This window comes from Danio rerio, chromosome 4 (genome assembly GCF_049306965.1).
Source record: "Danio rerio strain Tuebingen ecotype United States chromosome 4, GRCz12tu, whole genome shotgun sequence".
NCBI classification, from domain to species: domain Eukaryota; kingdom Metazoa; phylum Chordata; class Actinopteri; order Cypriniformes; family Danionidae; genus Danio; species Danio rerio.
The window spans coordinates 12882047-12902970 of record NC_133179.1 but is presented as its reverse complement, the minus strand read 5'-3'; the positions used below and the strand labels follow the sequence as shown (position 1 = coordinate 12902970).

General features: G+C 35.1%; 2 protein-coding genes across 2 annotated transcripts; one reads left to right on the top strand and one right to left on the bottom strand.

The window, feature by feature from the left end:
• The first annotated feature begins 6232 nt into the window (after positions 1-6232).
• On the top strand, positions 6233-11968 carry il17ra1a (interleukin 17 receptor A1a). The gene is made up of 11 exons (NM_001100003.1): positions 6233-6468; positions 6613-6637; positions 6735-6881; positions 7057-7181; positions 7265-7391; positions 7467-7514; positions 9019-9170; positions 9263-9337; positions 9424-9496; positions 9584-9697; positions 10151-11968. Exons 1-11 carry the CDS (start codon positions 6364-6366, stop codon positions 11506-11508), a joined length of 2349 nt encoding a protein of 782 aa, NP_001093473.1. The 5' UTR covers positions 6233-6363; the 3' UTR covers positions 11509-11968.
• A 3761-nt stretch (positions 11969-15729) lies between these two features.
• tmem121b (transmembrane protein 121B) lies at positions 15730-18918 on the bottom strand. Its single transcript, XM_005164674.6, has one exon. It carries the CDS (start codon positions 18887-18889, stop codon positions 17702-17704), a length of 1188 nt encoding a protein of 395 aa, XP_005164731.1. The 5' UTR covers positions 18890-18918; the 3' UTR covers positions 15730-17701.
• Positions 18919-20924: the final 2006 nt, after the last annotated feature.

Here is a 20924-nt window from a genome sequence, read left to right as displayed (position 1 = left end):
TTTATATATATAAATTTTATTTATTTTTTTTTTTATCTATGCTTTACGTTATTTATCAGCTCCTCCTTGCATTCGTCATGTGGTATATCGCACACGATAGCCTTATCTTTGACAAATGAAATCACAGCATGTTCGTTTAAAAGTGATCATGGCTGCATTTTTCATCTTCATCATCACCTTTGAGAGGGAAGATCACTGTTGGCAGTGTTTTGAACACTTAAGGGCACTCAAAAGAACACGTATGGCTGATTTCCATTTTGTCTGAGTGCCAGTGACATCCTAAGTGCACTTCTGGCATTTGGCTGTCTGTAGAACACTTAAGACTAACATATATTTAAAGTGAAAAACATGATTATCTCAAGGAGCTGATTTTTCTGATATGAAAGCTTGTTTCTGAGCCTATTCTTGTGTATTTTGGAACATTCAATTTGGGTATTTGTTCCAAATCTTAAGGTAAAATAATAGAATATAATGAAAATAAAATTGGTCACTCAAAAAAATTCATTAGCTCTTAAATCTATTGCATTTCTAACATCTATGGGTCATCATTTGTGCTGCCTGAAAGTTTTTTCGTTGAATCAATTGAACTTTTCTAGTCATCTCAACTCACATCAGTCAAACTGACTGAAAATGTTACAAAGTTGAACTTTGTTGAACTCAAAATATTTAGTTGAAACCTGACTAACTAGTTAAAATGAGTTTAAAAATGTAGTTGTAACATGATTAACTTATAAATAAGTTAAAGTTAAACAATTTTTTCCCTTTTTTGTCAAGTTTTTAAAGTGTATTATTTTAGCATAAAGTTTTTTAGCAAACATCATTTTGTTGTCTGATGACAGTCAAATATTAAGTCTACAAGTGTTTGTCTGTCCTACATCCACTCACTGGCCACTTTATTAGGTACGCCTGTCCAATTGCTCGTTAACACAAATTTCTAATCAGCCAACCACATGGCAGCAACTCAATACACACGGACTGCTGCAGTTCAAACTGAGCATCAGAATGTGGAAGAAAGTTGATTTAAGTGACTTTGAATGTGACGTTGTTGTTGGTGCCAGACTGGCTGGTCTGAGTACTCCAGAAACTGCTGAACTACTGGGATCTTTATGCATAACCATCTCTAAGGTTTACAGAGAATGATCCGAAAAAGAGAAAATATCCAGTGAGTGGCAGTTCTGTGGATGCAAATGCCTTGGCAATGAGTTCGCCGTACTCAGATGGCCTCCACAGTCACCAGACTCAATCCAAAAGAGCACCTTTGTAATGTGGTGGACCCAAAAAGTCGCATAATGGATGTGCAGCTTTCATATCGGCAGCGACTGTGTGATGCTATTATGTCAATATGGACCAAAATCTCTGAGGAATATTTCCAGTACCTTGTTGAATCTATGCCATGAAGGATTAAGGCAGGTCTGAAGGCAAAAGGGGGTCCAACTCAGTACTAGTACGGTGTATCTAATAAAGTGGCCAGTGAGTGTATGTTTAGGATAAATTACAGAATTTTTTTTTTTTTTTAAATTTCACAGTGTACAAAGGAGTGATCATTGATTTCAAATCAGTCAAAACTATTTAAACACACACTTAAACTTTCAAACATTTTATTGCATTACACAACAGTGAGATCATTTTCAATCATTACTATCCTAAAACATCAACCATTCATAGCAGGAATGTGATCAATCATTAAAGAGTAATAAGCAAGATTAATGTTGAAGTAGTGCACATTTTACTATAAGTTTCCTAATTCCTAATGCTTTATTAATGGATAAATCATGTATGAATCTTGAATGAATCGTGAATAACATACAGACTGTAGATTGTGTAGTGCTAAACCATTGTACTTTATATGCAACTAACACATTATGGCTCCTGATGTTACTTTGAGGAAGCAACTTGATCTGTCTGTGCTTGAATTGAATTATTTACATCATTATTACCTTTAATCTTCCACAAAACAGTCTGCATTTTCTTTCATTGTAGGCTTTTGTTTAGTTTTCATGACCTACAGTTGAGCTTTGGCATATATTCTCCACTGTTTTTGGTTTAATTATGGAAAAGTGTGTCACCATGACCAAATCACTATAATATCATGGTTACGGTTTAGACCCTTTTGACATATATCACTGGAAAAATGTAAGTCATTGGTCGGATTCAATTTTCTGGTGGTGTAATTTTCCAAATTGGCTTTGACCCCCGAATATGATGGACAGCAAATTCTTGTTTCAGACTCATAAGTATGATTGGATTTTGCCAGTGTGGGACATTTTTTTGCTCCAGTTTCCAGAGCAGCTTGTCATATTAGCCGTGCTGTTGTATATAACTCTCTCATTCAGTCAAAACACAGACCTGTCAGCCCCAATCAGCCATTTTATATAGTTCAGCCTCACTCAGTTCACGCTTCTTTTTATATAATTGAAAAACAAATGATGTCATCATTGAGACTTGATAAATATCATATGCCTTAGCCTGGTTAACTTTTAAAACTGCAATTTCTGACAATTCAACTGTACAAATACTCAGGTTACTTGGTTATATTGAAACTGGGTTGCCTATATATTGTAAATGAAGAGTTCAGATGCAAAAACCTGTAAATGCCATCTGAAATGTTCTCCTAAATGACAATTTTTCTCAGCCTCCTGTTTATGTTCAGTTATTTCACTTTAAATGCAATGAAAAGCTTATTTGTCCATATAAAAGTCGAGTCAGAAAATAACATTTTATTTTAGAAGAAAATATCAGATGACTTTTGGAGGTTTTTGCATCCTAACTCTTCATTTATTTACATGAGAGTTCATTCAAAGTTATTTTGAATTGATCATCACACAGTTAAACACACTGACAAAAATAACAGAAATATTTTAAATAAGAAATTACAAGGAATCAGCAATTAACAGACTGACACAAGGTGATATTCTGTACAGTTTTCAGGCATCTGTTAATTGTAACATTTTCTTTAGCTCAATAATTAATGGAAAGATCCAAAATACAGTTTAAAGTGTTTCTTTTCATACACCCTCTCAATTGTTGTCTGTGCACTCAACAAATATGAGATATGAGAAATTTATTCAATTTTTTTTTTTTTTGGTGGTGGAGACAACATATTCAGAAAGAGCTTTAGAATCAGAAAGAGCTTTATTGCCAGGTATGTTCGCACATACAAGGAATTTGTTTTCGTGACAGAGCTTCTACAGTGCAACAGAATTACAGAGACAGGACAAACTTTTTTTTTTTACTTAAATGTTTTATGTTTAATCTACTTAAATTTGATTATAAATTTTATAACTTAATCAGAAAATTATAACTTAATCAGTTTGTATTGAGACAATATGAAGGAATTGCATGGATCCCAGCATTTCTATTTACAGCATGTTCAAATTACACCACATAATTTAAAGGCTGTTGTCTCGTAATTCTCCACTTTATCAGTTCTTGCATTAGTTTAATTTATTTCTGCATTCTGAAGGGTTTATTTTACAGATAGATATGTTCATTAATGATTTGCATTGTCATGCATTTCCCCCGAATATGTTGAATGTATATAAGAAGTATTGCAAAATATTAATGATAAATAATGTTTACAGTATTTTCGATTTTATTTAGTGATAAAAAAAGACTGATATAAAAAACATTTAATGATAAATAGGTATTTAGTGAAAAAGAGCGATTACAAATAAGAACAAACCAGACAGCAAAGAAATGTTTATAGATTCTACATACATTTTAATTCAACGGTGATAAAAATATTCCCACACATTTGAGTTCAATATACCCAAAACTAATTATTAACTCCATTCAATGTTCAGATTTTTGTGCTATTTAAAATGTTTTAAAGGTTTTTCATTTGCTAATTTAACCATAAAATTATAGAAAAGCTGTAACATCAAAAATTTTTGATATTCATAATCATTCATATATCAACCAACAAAGGAAGTGTGGAAATAACTCAAATTGTTCACTCTGTTGGTACACCTAAAGTTAAATATGTTAAACAAACAAACTCCTGTAACATCCTTGTGATCAATATTTTTATTCTTAAAATGATTTTTTTTTCTTGCTGTTTTGATATTGCAAAAGTCTGAATGTAACTTTAATGTGCTGCTTCTGGAATGATGGAGGAGGGAAAACGGCCACATTTTTGTAATAAAACTCAATGTTTTTGTCCAGTTTTTCACAGCCTGCATGAAAGTGTCCAAACAGTTCCCTTCAAATCCCAAGATGCAACTTGTTAGCTCCCTGTATTCCTCTCATCTCGGTCCAGTAGAGGAGTTGAGCACACCTGGGCCCTCATTCACTTCATCTGAGGGTTTTCACATGGCAGTGTGTGTTGTCAGCCCCTCATAGACTCATCTGCACTCTAGATTCTGGTTCATTAGTGCATTATCAAAGTCAAAGTCAAAGTCAGCTTTATTGTCAATTCAGCCACATGTACAAGACATACAGAGAATCGAAATTGCGTTACTCTCAGACCCAAGGTGCTTAACATTAATATAAAATATATATATAAAAAATAGTAGGGTTTAAGAAAAAAAGAAAATTTAGAAAATTTACAGTATATACACATTGCACATAAATGTAGTCTAAGAAATATACATATGTAATAAAAAAATTGTAAACAATACAGTGACATTAAGGGCATATAGCAATGAGTGCAAAGTAAACCAGAGTTGTGCAGATAAAAAACAGTATAGTGCAAAAAGAACTTGTAAACATGATAATTGTGATAAAGTGACAGTGACATATTGGGAGGTAGTATATGTGTCTGCATAAAGTGACCAGTGCAGATGAGTGTGTGTGTGTGTGTGTGTGTGTGTCAGAGTCCAGAGGTGCGAGGGGAGGAGGTGCGTGGGGAGGGAGCGGTATGAGGTATTCAGGGCAACTATAACAAACAACAAAAATAAATAAAGGAAATGCTGTCTGTATGTTTTATTTATTATTGTTGTTCAATTCATGTTCATTTCTATAGCGCTTTTATTATGCAGATCGTGTCAAATCAGCTAAACAGAGACGTTCTAGTAAATTAAAACTGTGTCAGTCCAGTTTTCAGAGTTGAAGTTCAGTTCATGGTTTAATTTACACTGCTGAAAGTCGAAACACTGAAGAGCAAATCCATCGCAGCTCCACAAGTCCCAACCAAGCAAGCCAGTGGCCACAATGGCGAGGAACAAACTTCACTAATCGATGAAGAAGATATATATATATGGAAAACATCACAAATAATTACCTCTGCATCAGACCACAAAAACCAAATAGGCCTATCTATATTTCAGCATAGAAATGTTTAGAGATTTTACATCTACTTTAATGGTGATAGAGCGCCCTCATGTGGAAAGGGAAAGATGGTTTGAGAGATAAAATATTTATGTAGACACATACATTTAAACACGTTAAATAATAAATAAACAATCTAAAGGTAATTAATGATGCTTTATTGTCCAGTTAATAACGTTGCATGTTTAAAAATATTACATCGTTGGAAATGTTTTCAGTAATCTTTTGTTTCAACATTTAAACAAGCAGTGTGATTTAAATCCAGGATTGTTTGTTATTGTAGCTATTATAATGTTTATACAATTTGTTATATTTAAAACAGACGTGCATTTTTATGTAGCTAATTGTTTTTGTTACTTGTTTAAGTTACCTCATTTTTTCTAAAGATCATTAAAGGTGTTTATTTGTAAGTAATTCACTGTTGTCCAGTTGATCTTTCTGTGATGTTTTTCTAATATGGCGTCGCGTGCGTTGACTGTATTTGTGTGCTTATGTTCTTGGCGTTGAATCATTTTATTTTTTTTGTTTGTTAACGTTTTCTAAAAATCCCCAGGATGTTTAATTTTTTAGTGGTGTTATGTCGTATACTACGACGAATACAACAAAAGAAGCTGAATATGCTGGGGCTTTTCGCGTCTTGTTATGACGCACAAACCGCAAACTGTACAGTAGCCGATCTTCAAAGATAAAAACTGACTAATGCCCTGAAAACATTTAAATTTACATAAAGAGCTAAAGTATTTTTACATATATTTTTTGAGTTAAACTATTTAAATATGTAATACATCTTTTTATGTAGCATTGAGTTAATAAACTGAAAAACAACCTACATCTAAGACGACGCGACGCAACAGAACTTCTTCTTATTGGTTGATCCAAAAAAGGTTGCGTCGCGTCGCGCGTTTCCAAAGTACACGAGGTGTGTGTTACTCAAGTTGCTTTGCATACAGAATTTCCAGGAAGCTTTTTTAGGTCGACTGTTTCCTGCACCTACGCCAACATTGTTAACTTGTCGAACGCTTGTCGTCTGTTAAACCTCTTAAAGCGTGCATTCGTTTACATTTACTGAGGTTTATGTCGGATTAAACGCGAATAATGAGTTTCTTGTACCTTAAAGGTGCTGTGTTTTTCACCTTTATACCTGTAGTGCTGAATCTCGGACTTCTGGATGATGGGAATTCTCTGAACTGTACACAAGAGGTAAAATAATACACAAAGACAGCCAAATATTATTAAAAAGTGCTATTATGTTTTATTCTATGTGTTAAGACATCGTATAAGTTTGTTTTGAAGGTTTTACAAGACTCATATTTGTTTAATCTGTTGTTATTTCGCTTTCTCCAGGAAGTACCTTGTACAGCAGTTTTTAGTAAGTGCTTGTTTTCTTTCTTTTGTAATTATTGTCTTTAATTTGAAAATATTTATTGTCTATTTATAAAGAAATCATTGTGTTATTTCCCCCACAGATAATTGCTTGTATAAAGGATGGTTAATTCCTTCAGCTTTCACTCCCAGCGCACCAGATGATTTCAAAGTGAGTTTTGATGTCAGAGAAAACATGAAAGGTGATTTGGAGCCAGTGATTGTGGCAGAATGGAAAGCAAAAGATGATGGTAGGTCACCTGTTATAAACAGTGTCTTGTCCGGCCTGTTGCCAGCCTGGGGAATATGCTAGTTCTCATTAAGGTTTCCAATTTGTTCTTTTATTAATAGACATGTATCTACTTGTGTGTATTAGATTGTTGTAATTATAGTTTAATAATACTTTTTATTGTTATTTTTTTGCAGGAAGCATAAGCCATTTGAATGGAACAGAGCTTAGTGTGATGAAATCATCCACCAACGAACATCTATGCGTTCATTACAATTTCCTCAAACCCTTTAAGACCATGAGAAATCGTGCTGGAGAAAAGGCAAGACTGATTAACCAATTGAATGATTGATTGACTGACAATTGATTGCCACAAATACTGAAATATGATGTGTTTTATCGCAGTGGTCTTTTTCTCTGGATAAAGTTGTGGTAGATCCAGGCAGCACATATGTCGTGACTGTCTCAAACCTTCCCAAGCCAAATTTAGACCACACCTTTTATAATGTTAGAAAAACATTTCAAGTTCCAGGTAGGTGACTCAATTAAAATACTCAATGCTCAAATGATTTTGCATGGAAATCTCAGTTTTAAACTGTAACCACAGGTTGTGATGATCCTTTGATGCGAAAGACCAAGATCTGTTTTGAGAGAGGTGAGAGATTAGCTTATTGATGATAAATATACCCATACACATTTGTATGTTTATATAGAGTAGTCAACATTTTAAGTGTATCAAAAAATAATCATAATAACTAAAACTGTTAAAAATAGTTTTAGGACAACTTTGGTCGAGGGTTTTAATCCACCTTAAGTATATATATTAGACCTGCGCAATATTTTGTTTCTGCGATATATATATATATATATATATATATATATATATATATATATATATATATATATATATATATATATATATATATATATATTGCAATATTGCTCTATTTGGAAAGAATTCAGAATTTTATAATAACTTGAATGATTAACATTTAATAATTGTAAATTATTAATTGTTAATAATAAATAATTAATAGTTAATCATTGAATGATATGCATAAAATATGTATAATTATGCAAAATAAATTAAAGCAGATTGAACAAAGATAAAAAAAAAAGAAATAAACAGAACTTAACGGTTTTCAGTTGGACTTTTAACAGTGTTGAATAATAGAAATTCAGTAATTAAATGTGAAATAACTCTGAATAGTTTTTATTATATTGCATCAAATAATTAAACAAAATAATCTTCATTAAAGTGACAAGCTTGATAATTTTTTTTGCCCAAATGGTTTAAATTCACAATAAAGTGAATAAATGGCATAAAGTCACAGGCATTAAAAAAAACACATAATATTTAAGTCTTTCATATTATTAAAGTTAAACTCTGGTCTGTTCTGAACTGTGTTTTTTGATAAATTATAATCCCAGTTTGACATTGCAGATCCTGCTACGATGTGACTATTGCAGATGCACACATTATGATATTGATGCTGAATCAATATATTGTGGAGCCCTAAAAAAAAAAAAAAAAGAAATATATATATATATATATATATATATATATATATATATATATATATATATATATATATATATATATATATATACATATATATATATACTGTAAAAAATATCCGTTAATTCACAGTTTTACATATTTTTTGATTTGTGATTTTATTTTTTTATTATTTATGCTTTTGATTTGCATTACGAGACCTTGATCTTTCTTCTAATAACTTTTACCCTTACAAAGTTGGAAAAAGTGACTTTTATGAACATTTTTAATGGTTAAAGGTGATATATTGTCTGAGATAGTGTTGTATATCATGCTGCAAAAGCCTTGTAATAAGCTGCCAGTACATTTCCGTAATTTTACAGATTAATTTATATTTTACATTATTTCTTATGGGTTATATTATCTCAAACTATTTAAATGTCGATAAAAGTAACTTTGTTAAACTGTCCAGTTGAATTTTCCATATCAAAAGTCGACAGAGCTGAGATCAGTGTTCCATAATGCAATTCACAACTGTAAATAAACAGAAAACACAAAATACAGAAATTGTTAATTAACAGATATTTTTACAGTGTGTATTTGTATGTATATATGTTTACCCTGAATCACTTGTATATGCACAATTTGATGATTTTCCTAGGGGATACATGGCAACCCAATATTACAGTAGGGAGAACCAAAGATCCACATGGCAAAGATATTCTGTACGTTGCATTCAATCCCGGAGAGAATGTTGAAAAATACAACGTCTTTGTAAATTGCAATAGGAAAGAAACGAAGACTCTTTATAATGTAAGACACTTTCTCTTCACGTCTGTTTAAATACATTCAAATACATTTTTCATAGAGCTGTTTTCAGAGTGTGCGTGTGTTTATGTGTTTAGGAGAGCAAGACTTTATTAAATGTGACATATGACTTGAAGAACTGGTCACGCACATGCTGTAATTTTGATGTTCAGGTATGTGAGTTTGACTAACCTCATTAATGGAGTAATGATATGTTTAATGAATGCTCTTGAACTTATAAGTGCTTATTCAAATTTAGATCCAGCCATTTTTCCAAAAGTGTGCCAATGACTGTCGTCGAAAGAGCCACAGTTTTAACATTTGTGTTCCTGGTGTGTATGGACACAGTTTTCTCTTTTAAATGAAATTTTAATAGTATATTAATTCTACTTATTTGTATATATGTTTCTCTGTATCAGCTGTCCCTCCAGAGAATAATTGCACAATCTGGATCATTTGGGTTGGATTATGCCTCTTACTTTGTGGCATTGGTGTTTTCGCAGTTTATCTGCGCTGCAGGAAACCACCACCAGGTAGGCAGTGACATTTTAGAGATAGATATTTATATCAGTGACGTTTATCGTGTGTTACACAACTGTGGCGCTGATGTCTTCCTGTGGTTAGCCACAATCAGTACCAAGACTGAAGAATACATTTAAAGGGGTAGTTCACCCACAAATGAAAATGTACTCACCCTTCACTCGTTCAAAGCCTATTTGAGTTTCTTTCTTCTGTTAAACACAAAAGAAGATATGTTGTTAAATGCTAGTAGCTTGCACCCATTGACTCCCATAGTATTTTTCATTCCTACTATGGAAGCCAATGGGTACCAGCATTCATCAAAATATTTCCTGAAGATACTCAAATAGGTTTGAAACCATATGAGAAAATCTAAATGGTCATTTTAATTTCTGGATGAATTATCCTTTAAATATGTAGTGAATTATCATTTCCAACAAGTATCCATGTTTGTCATTTTCATTCAGCTGCAGAAAAGCCACCAGAAAAAGCTCCCCTGGAAACAACGCCAGTTCCACCCGGCCCACGCTCCATATTGATCATCTACTCTAGAGATCATCCTCTTTACACAGACATCGTGCTAAAGCTCTGTGCCTTCCTCCGGGCCAAATGTGGCACTGATGTCATGCTGGACCTACTGGACACAACTTGGCTCGGCACCATCGGCCGACTGCAGTGGATTGAGCAAAAAAAGCGACACATCGAGCAGTCTTCAAACAAGATCTTGATCCTCTGCTCCCGAGGGGTTCAAGCCAAATGGGGGGCAATTTGCGGAGAGCCTCCCGTCCTCCTTCGGGAAGATGTGCACTCTCCGGTTGGCGACATGCTGACTCTCGCCCTACAGCTGATCACACCTGATATGCAGCGTCCGGCGTCCTATGGGAAGTATTTGGTGGCTTATTTTGACGATGTAAGCACTGAAGCCGATGTGCCGTCTTTGTTTGACATTGCGGTCAAATACAAGCTGATGAAGCATTTCGAAGAGCTCTACTTCCGCATCCTCGATGTGGAGAAGTATCAGCAGGGGACGGAGCGCTGCATCAAGGATATCGGAAAGGATGAGTACTTCAACTGCCCCTCAGGGAAAGCCTTGAGGAACGCAATCGAAACCTTCCAGGCGCACCAAATGAAGAATCCCGACTGGTTTGAGAATGAGTTTGTGAACAGCGAGGATGAAGCGAGAGTAGAAACGGATGCACTTTTTGAGGTCCCACAAATATATCAATTAATACCAATGTGTAACATCGGACCTCCCATCCTAGTCAAAGAAGTGGACGTCCGTCCAGAAACCAAGAGCGTTTGTGCTGTAATTCCTGAAATTAATGAGACGCCCGAAGAGTCGTCCATGTTGATTGTTAATCCAAGAGTCCATCCAAAATACAGTGAAGTAGTTTCCTATCATCCCGCTGTGGAATGTTCTATTGAAATACCAAGTGTGGCACCACAACTCTACCCAGGTCTCCTTGCTGAACCAGTATCAGTTCCAGTGGAAACCTCATATCCTGATGCATTCCCAATGGGAGAACCATCAGACATTTGTCTCACTGACTTGACAGCACCTCCACCTTCAATGGAGGACAACTTCCATCTGTATCAAGATATGGACATGTCCCAGCCTGTAGAGATGGAGGAAAGTGAAATGGAAGGAGCCTCTGAAACAAGGCCGTCACGGGGGTCTGATCAGGGATACGGATCCAGATATTCCACAGTGAGGGAGGAACGCAAGTATCAAGAGGAACATTCCTCTCTGGCCAAATTACAAATGGAGCTTTTCCTGAACAGCCCCATTTCTTCAGATTTCTTCACTAAAACAATGAGGAGCTGATTTGGGTTGAATGTTTTGGTTCTTGCTCAGCCTTAGCTGACACTCCCAAAACATTCAATCTGTTTGTGTCAGGAATGACAACAGGAAACAGATGGGCAATGAGTTCAACCATCGGCTATTTTATAAAGGATTACTTGTTACACATCACACATGATTCGACATGAACACAAGAGTGTGTGATTGGTTCACTTTTACTGTGGAGCAGAACAAGTACCTTGGTAAACAGCACAGCACAGCACATGATTTTTAAGCTTATGTTTAGCTACTGAACACACGTCTAAGTAATTTGGGCTTGCAATGTTACTTTTGTCCTTGTTTTTTTTTTTTTATAGGAATTGCTGTATTATATTGCACTAGAGTTACTTTCTTAATAGTTTATTCTAGATAAATCTCTCAACTTTGGAAGTCTGTATATAATAGGAGTTTGTTTCTAAATTTATAAAGCAGCATTCTTTGGTAATCAGTGTGCTTTTGTAACTATAATTTAGATCATTTGCATCCAACTTTGCACCTCTTATTACTTTTTAACCAATTGAATACATCCGGAGCCTTGCAGCTGTTGCAGTGCATATAATGTCTTATGTAAACATAACAGTAACTTAGAAATTAAAGCCCTTGTAAAAAAAAAAATCCCTTGTAAAACATTGTGGATAAACAAGAGAGAGTTAGGTCGTCCTTATTTAAAAACGTTACTTAATATCTACTGTATATACACCAAAATCTATCAGTAAGAAAACATGCGTAGTATGTAGTTGTGTATATTTGCCAGGTTAAATACTGAGCAATGAGGCACAAAAAATCCCATAATGCACTTTCGGCCTGCATATTTAACACGTTTAGCTCACCCTGTACCCCAATCCTCAAAGCACAAGAGTAATAATATGTTAGAACAAGGATGCAAATCTGTTAGTAATTACATGATGTTACTCTCTAGAATATACTCTGCTATTTCAAAACACAGGACAAGCTCGCTTCTCACATTTAAAGGGAGAGTTCACGCAAACATGAACATTTTGGCATTGTTTTTTCCCCTTATGCTATTCTTGTTCTAAATCTATTTGGGTTCCTTATTTTCTGAGGAAAAAAGTAGATATTTTGAAAAATGTTAAAAATTGAGAGGCGGTACATTGCGCTTTAGCAATCCCATATAAATCAATGACTAAGCCGAATGATAGCGAGTGAAAATTGGTAACCATTGACGTTCATAGTTCAAAAAAGGACAAAAAGTATTGATGTTAATGGCTACCCTTTTTTAATAATATCCATATTGTTTTCTTCTTACATTGAATATCAGTGGGGTCCAAACCAACATTGTTTGAAAGCCAACATACTCTCATTATTCATTCATTCTTTTTTTTTCTGCTTAGTCCGTTTATTAATCTGGGGTCGCCACAGCGGAATGAACCGGCAACTTATCCAGCATATGTTTTACACAGCGGATGCCCTTCCAGCTACAACCCACCACTGGGAATACTCTCATTATATGAAAACAAAAATGTTCTCTGTGCTATTATTTTCCATTCACATTAATAATAACAGTAAGTGAACTTTGACAGTTTTTGTTATCTGCTCTTAACACAGTGGATTCTGATTGGCTGTCAATGTTTTTATCACTCAGTAGTTGGAAAATACCAACTATATTTTTCAATGTAGTTTATCGTAATGGATGTGTTGGGGATCTGGAGGAACTAACAGTAGGATGAGTATATAATATCCATATTGTCATTTTTGGGTGAACTGTCACTTTGCAGACAACTGGATACTGCATACTGGATACTAAAAAAGTAGGGCTCAATAGTAGTAGTAGTAGGGTCAATAAAAATTCTAAGCTTTTATACTATATTGATCTAAAGCCAATCACACAGCAGAAATATGCAACAATGGGAATCTAAAAGTGTGTTGATATTAGAGATGTACCGAATTTTTGGCCACCAAAAATTTATCGGCCGAAAATATGTTGTGCCATTTAATAGATCCACTAATTTTCATGGATTCAGTCATTGTTGGGGTACTCTTTCAAATCTGGAAGCATTAACAACTCATATCGAAATATAAATCATCATCGTTCAATATGGAAAATAATTATCAAGATTTTATTTTATATATCGCCCAGCCCTACTAAAACGTTTACCCACGCTTCACTTGGTCTAAACATTATGCCTAATGCCTTATTTTCTGTTAAACCAATAAGGAGATATTTTGAAAAATGCTGAAAATCGGTTTGGTGTACATTCTACTGTGGCAACCCCTTATAAATCAGTGACTAAGCCGAATGACAGTAAGCAAGCGAGTGAAAATCGGTAACCATTGACGTTCAGAGTCTAAAAAAGGAAAAATAGTATTGATGTCAATAGCTACCTTTTTTCAATAAAATCTGTATTGTTCATCATTCAATAAAATGGACAATAATGGATACTAAAAAGTCTGATAAACTATATTATATCAAACCAATATCAAAAATAGAATAAAATTTATGTCAATAACAACGATAAGCTCTGGACCTTTTTGCTCTGTATTCATCTAAGAGTCAGTCACACAGCAGAAATGTGCAACAATGGGAATCTAAAAGTGTGTTGAGATTAGAGATGTACGGAATTTTTGGCCACCGGAAATTTATTGTCAAAAATATGTTATGCCATTTAACAGACCCTCTAATTTTAAGCAATAACAACTAATATCAAAATATATATCGTTATCGTTCAATAAGCAAAATACATATCGAGATTGCATTTTTGCCATGTCGCCCTACTAAAAAGTTCACCCACGCTTTACTTGATCTATACCTGTTTGGATGCCTTATTTTCTGCTAAATAAAAAAAAGTAGATATTTAGAAAAATGTTAAATATCGGTGGGCGGTACATTCTGCTGTGGCGACCCGTTAAAAATCAGAGAATAAGCCCAATGATAGTAAGCAAGTAACTGTTGACGTTACGTGAAAATTGGTAACCGTTAGTCTAAAAAAGGAAAAATAGTATTGATGTCAATGGCTACCCTTTTTCAATAATATCCATATTGTTCATTAATCAATATCTTCTTTCAATATCGAAGAGTTTTCATTTCTGAGTGAACTATCCCTTTAAGTGTTTACATATTTGTTAAAATGACTGTAATTCTCATTGTAACTAACAAGACAGGGCATTCTGAATTATCATTATTTTAGACACAGATGCACTGCATGTATAGATGGATCATCTCAGCAATTTGTCTGTCGATGCTATCACATTTAAGTCAAAAATGGTATTAATATTAATAATCATACCTCATTTACTGACATGAACGTTATAGCATTTGGAACATGAGGTTCTGTAAAGAGAGGTAGCCTTGTACAAACTGATGGCTGGTTGGACCAGCGATGGAGTTTGGTCATTTAAGATGGATAACAGTTAGATCTTAGGAGGAGACGTAACTATCTGACATATTGTTCGAAAAGTGGCTAATTTGCATAAATTCATACAATTTCTTTCTTATAAAAAACGTAAAAGTTTTAAAAGTAAGTTTTGGCTAGCCCAAATGAGCAAAAAACATAAGAATGAAATCACACAAATCAATACAAACTAGCCACTATATACAAACGTTGTGTGAGATTACATTGGTTGTCCTCGTCGATTCTATGCTTAAAGTAGCCTATTAACATTGAAGGAACATCAGGAATCCATATATCATACATTGTTCGGCAGTAGCCATAAGGTATTTCAAATAGGGAAGGACTACATCACATTCACAATTTGAAGTGCACACCAAGCCTAACAAGTCACAAGGCGTATTTACACTTTTGGAGAAGTGCATCGGTTGACAAGGTGGCTGAGAACACTATAAACATCTGTCTACGTAACGTTTTTACATAGAAAATAAATCGTACAACATTGCACTTATGAACATTTCCTCCAGATGAATAGTCCTCACGTAATTAAAGTGCCTCACAAAAACAAGTGCAAATCAAAGGTCCTTGTGTCATCATGTAAGCACTGGTTTACAGTCACGTCCCGATACATTAAGTATATACTGTAGAGGTCACAGGTGGGAATGTTTTTCATTGGCACGTTGAGTGGTTTGGTTGTAGCACCGTTTGGGAGTGGAAGATAAGGAGAGGTACTATAGGAATATATATATATATATATATATATATATATATATATATATATATATATATATATATATATATATATATATATTGAGTTTCTAATTCAAACAAATTTTTATTTAACTAATATTTTAATAAACTAAATTTTATGGTTTTAAATAACCAACTTGACGAGAATAACTCAACATAGGCTCATTCTGAAAACGTAGCCCTATATACATTACTGGAGTTCACGAATTATGTAGCAAGAGCTACATTTCATCTTTAAAATGAACGCTAGAGGGCGGTATGACACCGTTCATCTTCTCGCTTATCAGCTGACCACTTACGTATGTACGGCTTTTCCACTGTTACGTTTGTCCAGTAGCTCGACATGTATGTCGGCGGATTTGAGACGCAGAGTCGAGTTGATCATGACAATGGGGTTCGAGTCTGATGAAGAACGGTTCTAGAAAGCAGGTAAGACAAAAGATAAAAAAATAAATAAACAAGTAATATACATGGTGAGAAACTTGGTAAAATCTGAAAACGTGGTAAACATCAGGGGGCTTTTCTTTCTCTGGATTGCTTTTTAAAACACTGTTGGTTGGGTTTAGGGAAGGGGTGGATGCTGGTCAGTCGGTGCTTTTTAAAACACTATTGGTTGGGTTTAGAAAAGGGGGAGGTTGGGGGGGGATTTGTCGGTTGATCAGTCAGTCAGTCAGTCAGTGGACAGCAGCCTCTGGTGGATTTACGTCTGGACAGCAGGTGCGAATGGCACTCGTCAGAGAAATTTGACATCTGAAAAAGCACACACAGCAGCCTCTGGTTGATTCGTGAAAACAAAACCTGCAAATAAACATAGCTCCGAGGACGTATTTTGCTCTTTCCAAAAATGTATAAAGGGCTACGTAATTAGAATGAGACTGGGATGGAATAATTTACACAAGTCATTTTGCTTGAGTAGCTAATAAAAGTTTTCCTGATTTGTACAAATTGAAACTGTTGTGGAAACATCCTTTTGTTTTCATGTCAATTTAGGTTCCATTTAGACAACGAGTTACACTAAAAACTGATTTGTTTATTGACGACAGTGTAGTCAAAACAACCCCTGTTCTCATGGATTTGTAAAAACTGTTTTAAAAATATCTATAATCAACATGGCGGTGGTAAAAACAGCATCAACACACATGGTTGTGTACTCCGCTATTGTTGTTTTAGTTATAAAGTAGCCTACTTGCACATATGTAATAAACATGCACATGACATCATCATATTCACAGAATCTAATTTATGTTGTTTACATGTGCATTATAACTGTATTGTTTTAAAAAACATAACTATTGTTTGAAAAGTCTGCATTTTTAGGCTGCAAATGAACTACTACAACAGCTGAAAAAACTTTTCAGTCAGTTCAAATAATGTACACAGCTGTGGAAATTAATAAGATGATGACTGATTTGCATATTCATCAAACATCTAAAAGGTTTTGAGATTATTGTCACTAGTTTTTGCAACAATTCAATAATGTTTTAAACGAAATATAAAGTGTAATATAGAAATATGTATCTAAAGCTTGTGCACATGTTGTCAGTTAGCATGTGCACACCTGTGAAAGCTTAATAAGATTATGGCTAATTTGCATAGAAAACTTAAAAACGGGTTGGTGAGGGAATCATAAGTATTATAAGTATATATTACTAACTAGGTTTATTAATAGACACTATATACCAGAGTATAATATAACTTTAATTGACTCACTTTGGCAAGTCGTTTTGACTTTTATTCTTTATCAGGATATGTATTCTTGATATCAACAATTTAATTCTTGATATCAAATTTTTTTATTGTTGATATAAATAATTATCTTTTTAATATCAAGAATTAAAATTGCTGATATCAACAATTACCTTTTTAATAGACTCGCATGTATAGTTCGCAAGTATACTAACAATACTTTTTATTTACCTGTTCACTGGTTTGCAGTGAATTAAAAAGCAAAATTAGCACCTGTAGTACCTCCCCTTAAAAGGGCTGATGCACACACACACACACACACACACACACACACACACACTACTGTGTAAGTATATACGTGGCCTCCGGACAGAACACCAGACCCTAATGAGCGCCTATGACTGGGTATTGACAGCCAGTGTGTTCACGTATCCATGAGGGCACATGTCGTTTTCGGAAACGCAATGGGAAAACTGGGCTGCGTTTCCCGCGCGTCCACGTGCAAACCTCCGGACACCTCTCAAAGACGCGCACTGTTCGACCAGCTCCAGGCACTTGCACCCCAAAAAGAAGATGTTCTTGAACATAAACACCGAAACTGGGGTTTTGTACACGAAAACGAGGAAACACCGGACCACCAACAGCGGCGCGTTGAGCAGCACGCCGGTGAAGAACCTCGCCCAAACCCAGCGACAGTTCATCTCCGAGGCCGTCAACTCATAAAGCCAAACCACCGGTACGCCCAGTGCGATGAAATACACGGATATGACCGTGTATCTAAGGTAAACATTGGGTATCTCGTTCTTCAGAAGCACCTCCACCAATATAAAGCTGTCCAGGATGTCCAGGCAGGTGCTCACGAAGCAGCCTTGGGAGTGGAAACGGGTGGCACCGTTGGGATCCTCAATGATGGAGTTGATGAGGCAGTAAAGCAAAGGCGCGCACAGCAACATGGTGATTTTAAACCCGGTGACGCCAAAGGGCACCTTCAGGGCGATAAGATCCAGAATGGACGTTTCCAACACGAGCACCACTTTTGGGGTGGACGCGATCACGTAGATCAGCCATGCAAGGTAGGCGAAGGTAAACTCGCCGAGGTTGCATCCAAAAATGGAGCTCTTCTGGTGGAAACCGCACGCTCGTTCCCGCTTAGACCTTGCGTTCTTCATGAAAAAGATCGCCCATCCAGAAATGACCACTAAATCCGTGGCGATCCACGAGCACCAGTAGAGATCCGTGAAGACGATGAGGTAGAAATCCAGCATGCCGCCCTGGAGGACGAGCACGAGGAAGCACAGGATCTTATAAAACAGGTTCTTCCTGGACCTCTGCGCGAACGTCGGGGTGGATTGCATGAATTCTCCAGATGTCATGGTGTAGGATTGGGGCTGAGCTGTGGCTGAGGAGGAGACCAGGGGCTGGGAGCTGCCCTCCTCGAGGTTGGCACTGCCGCTGGTGGTCTGCGTGTCTCTCCTGGACGCGACGCTTCGGATGAAGAGCAGCTGTCCGTTTTCTGGTGCTGATGAGACAGGTGAGTCGGGCTGGGAGATGTCTTTTATGATTTCTGCAGTCATTGTATTCATGCCTTCTCCTCCCGACTTGTTTTGGCTCTGCGAGAGTGTAATGAAAGCCGCTCAGGGGGGGCAGAGGAGGAAATCCCGTAATGGAATTCTGCTTGGGAATGGAATGCGAGCGAGGGACGATTCATGTTGAAAGAAATTATACATTATATCTCTTTCAAATGTTTTGTTATCATCGCTTAAAATAGTCGCGTTTGCTTTATTTTCGTGATAAAAAACGAATGTCTTTGTTTAATATAAAGGGGATAGTTCATCTAAAAATTAACATTTAACTTCTGTGTTATAAAGCTGCTTTGACACAATTGTAAAAGTGCATTATAAATAAACATGAATTGAATTTACTGTTTATTCACTTTCGGTTTGGTTCCAAATCTTCTAGAGTTTCTATCGCCTGTGAAACACCAGAGAAGACATTTTGAAGTCATTTTAAGCTGAAAACCTGTAACCATTGACATCCATGTTAGTTAATTGGTAACATATTTCCAGCACCTCTTCCAAAATATCCTCTTTTGGGTTTACCAGAATGTAGAAACTCAAAGGTTCAAAACGAGTAAAAGGTGAGTAAATGATCTATATGCCAAATGAACTATCCTTTTTTTTGTAAATTGTAAATTTAATTATGATTTTTATGCATGCAGTTAATAAATGTGTAATACAGCTTTTAATATAGTTTGACTCCTGTGCATCAAAATCTGTTATTATTTATAATGTTTTTTGATAACATACAAGATGCACTCAAACAAATGCATATACTTGTTCAACCTACGTAATTAAAATGAGCCCAAACAAATCTTGAGATTTCATTGGGACAACCTAATTGTTTTATGTTCAGTCCAATTTTGTTAAAAGTGTTAAATTAACTTAATCGATTTGTGTTGGGAAAACATGAATGAATTGTGTGGAACCCTGCATTTTTACAGTGTGTCATTCAGTCTGTGTAACAATAAATCAGCCGTAATTACAACAACAATCGCTTGAAGACAAAATAAAATAATCTATGAGGATGACAGTGCAGCCTTCCCAAAAAATGATATTTTGTCACTTATATAACAGAAGATCTGATGTTTGACACATACCCACTAAACTTTAATGAATTTAAAAATCAAACTACGTTACTTCACTATAGATTACATATTTTATTTTAAATGACAAAGTACTTTATGTAGTTCTATTATTAATAATAATAAACTAAAAGTATAAAAAAACAACATATGAAGTAAATAAGTAATGTTTAGGTAAGCGCTCGAAGCAGTGATGAAACTAAATATCTTTTTAATCTTGAATATATATATAGTTTAAAGCTAAATTATGAAAAACAAAATTTTCAGAATGACCTGGAAAGCAATATCTGTGCACTTTATTGTAATATACACTGCCGGTCAAAAGTTTGGGGTCAATTTTGTTTTAAATTATTAATTTTGTTTAATAATTTAAATAAAATGAATCTGTTTATCAAGGCAGCTTTTATTAAATGTAAAAAAATAAATGATTATATTTTTATTTATTACTTACTGTATGTAGTTTCAAATGAAATTATTACTCCAGTCACTACTGCTTTTATTACTATTACTAATAACAATATTAACAATAATAATTAATATTAGAGTGATTTCTGAAGGATCATGTGACTCTAAAGACTGGTGTAATGAAGCTGAAAATTCATCTTAAAATCACTGGAATAAATTGTTAAATTAAATGATAAGTGGGGTTTATTTCTAAACAAATTTCTAGAGGATCATGCGCTTATGAATGAACACAGCTGGTCATGCATTAGCCGATTCATGATTCACCAATCAGACGATTCCTAATGCACTATAAATACCCTAAGTTCCATATCACAGCCATCTTCGTTTTGAAGGATCCCCCCTTCCACCCTAACGCCCCCTTATTTAGATGGATGGCACAATGGCCCAGTGGTTAGCACTGTTGCCTGACAGCAAGAATGTACCCTTACCAAGCCAGCCGACGTTTCTGTGTGGAGTTTACATGTTCTCTCCGTGCTCACATGGGTTTTCCCACCGTCCCAAAACATACAACT

Bases quoted from the DNA above. Each gene is read 5' to 3' on its own strand.
- il17ra1a (NM_001100003.1), top strand. From the start codon at position 6,364: ATGAGTTTCTTGTACCTTAAAGGTGCTGTGTTTTTCACCTTTATACCT. The intron at 9,338-9,423 runs GTATGTGAGTTT...ATTCAAATTTAG, and splicing joins GCTGTAATTTTGATGTTCAG to ATCCAGCCATTTTTCCAAAA. The intron at 9,497-9,583 runs GTGTGTATGGAC...TCTCTGTATCAG, and splicing joins TTTTAACATTTGTGTTCCTG to CTGTCCCTCCAGAGAATAAT.
- tmem121b (XM_005164674.6), bottom strand. From the start codon at position 18,889: ATGAATACAATGACTGCAGAAATCATAAAAGACATCTCCCAGCCCGAC.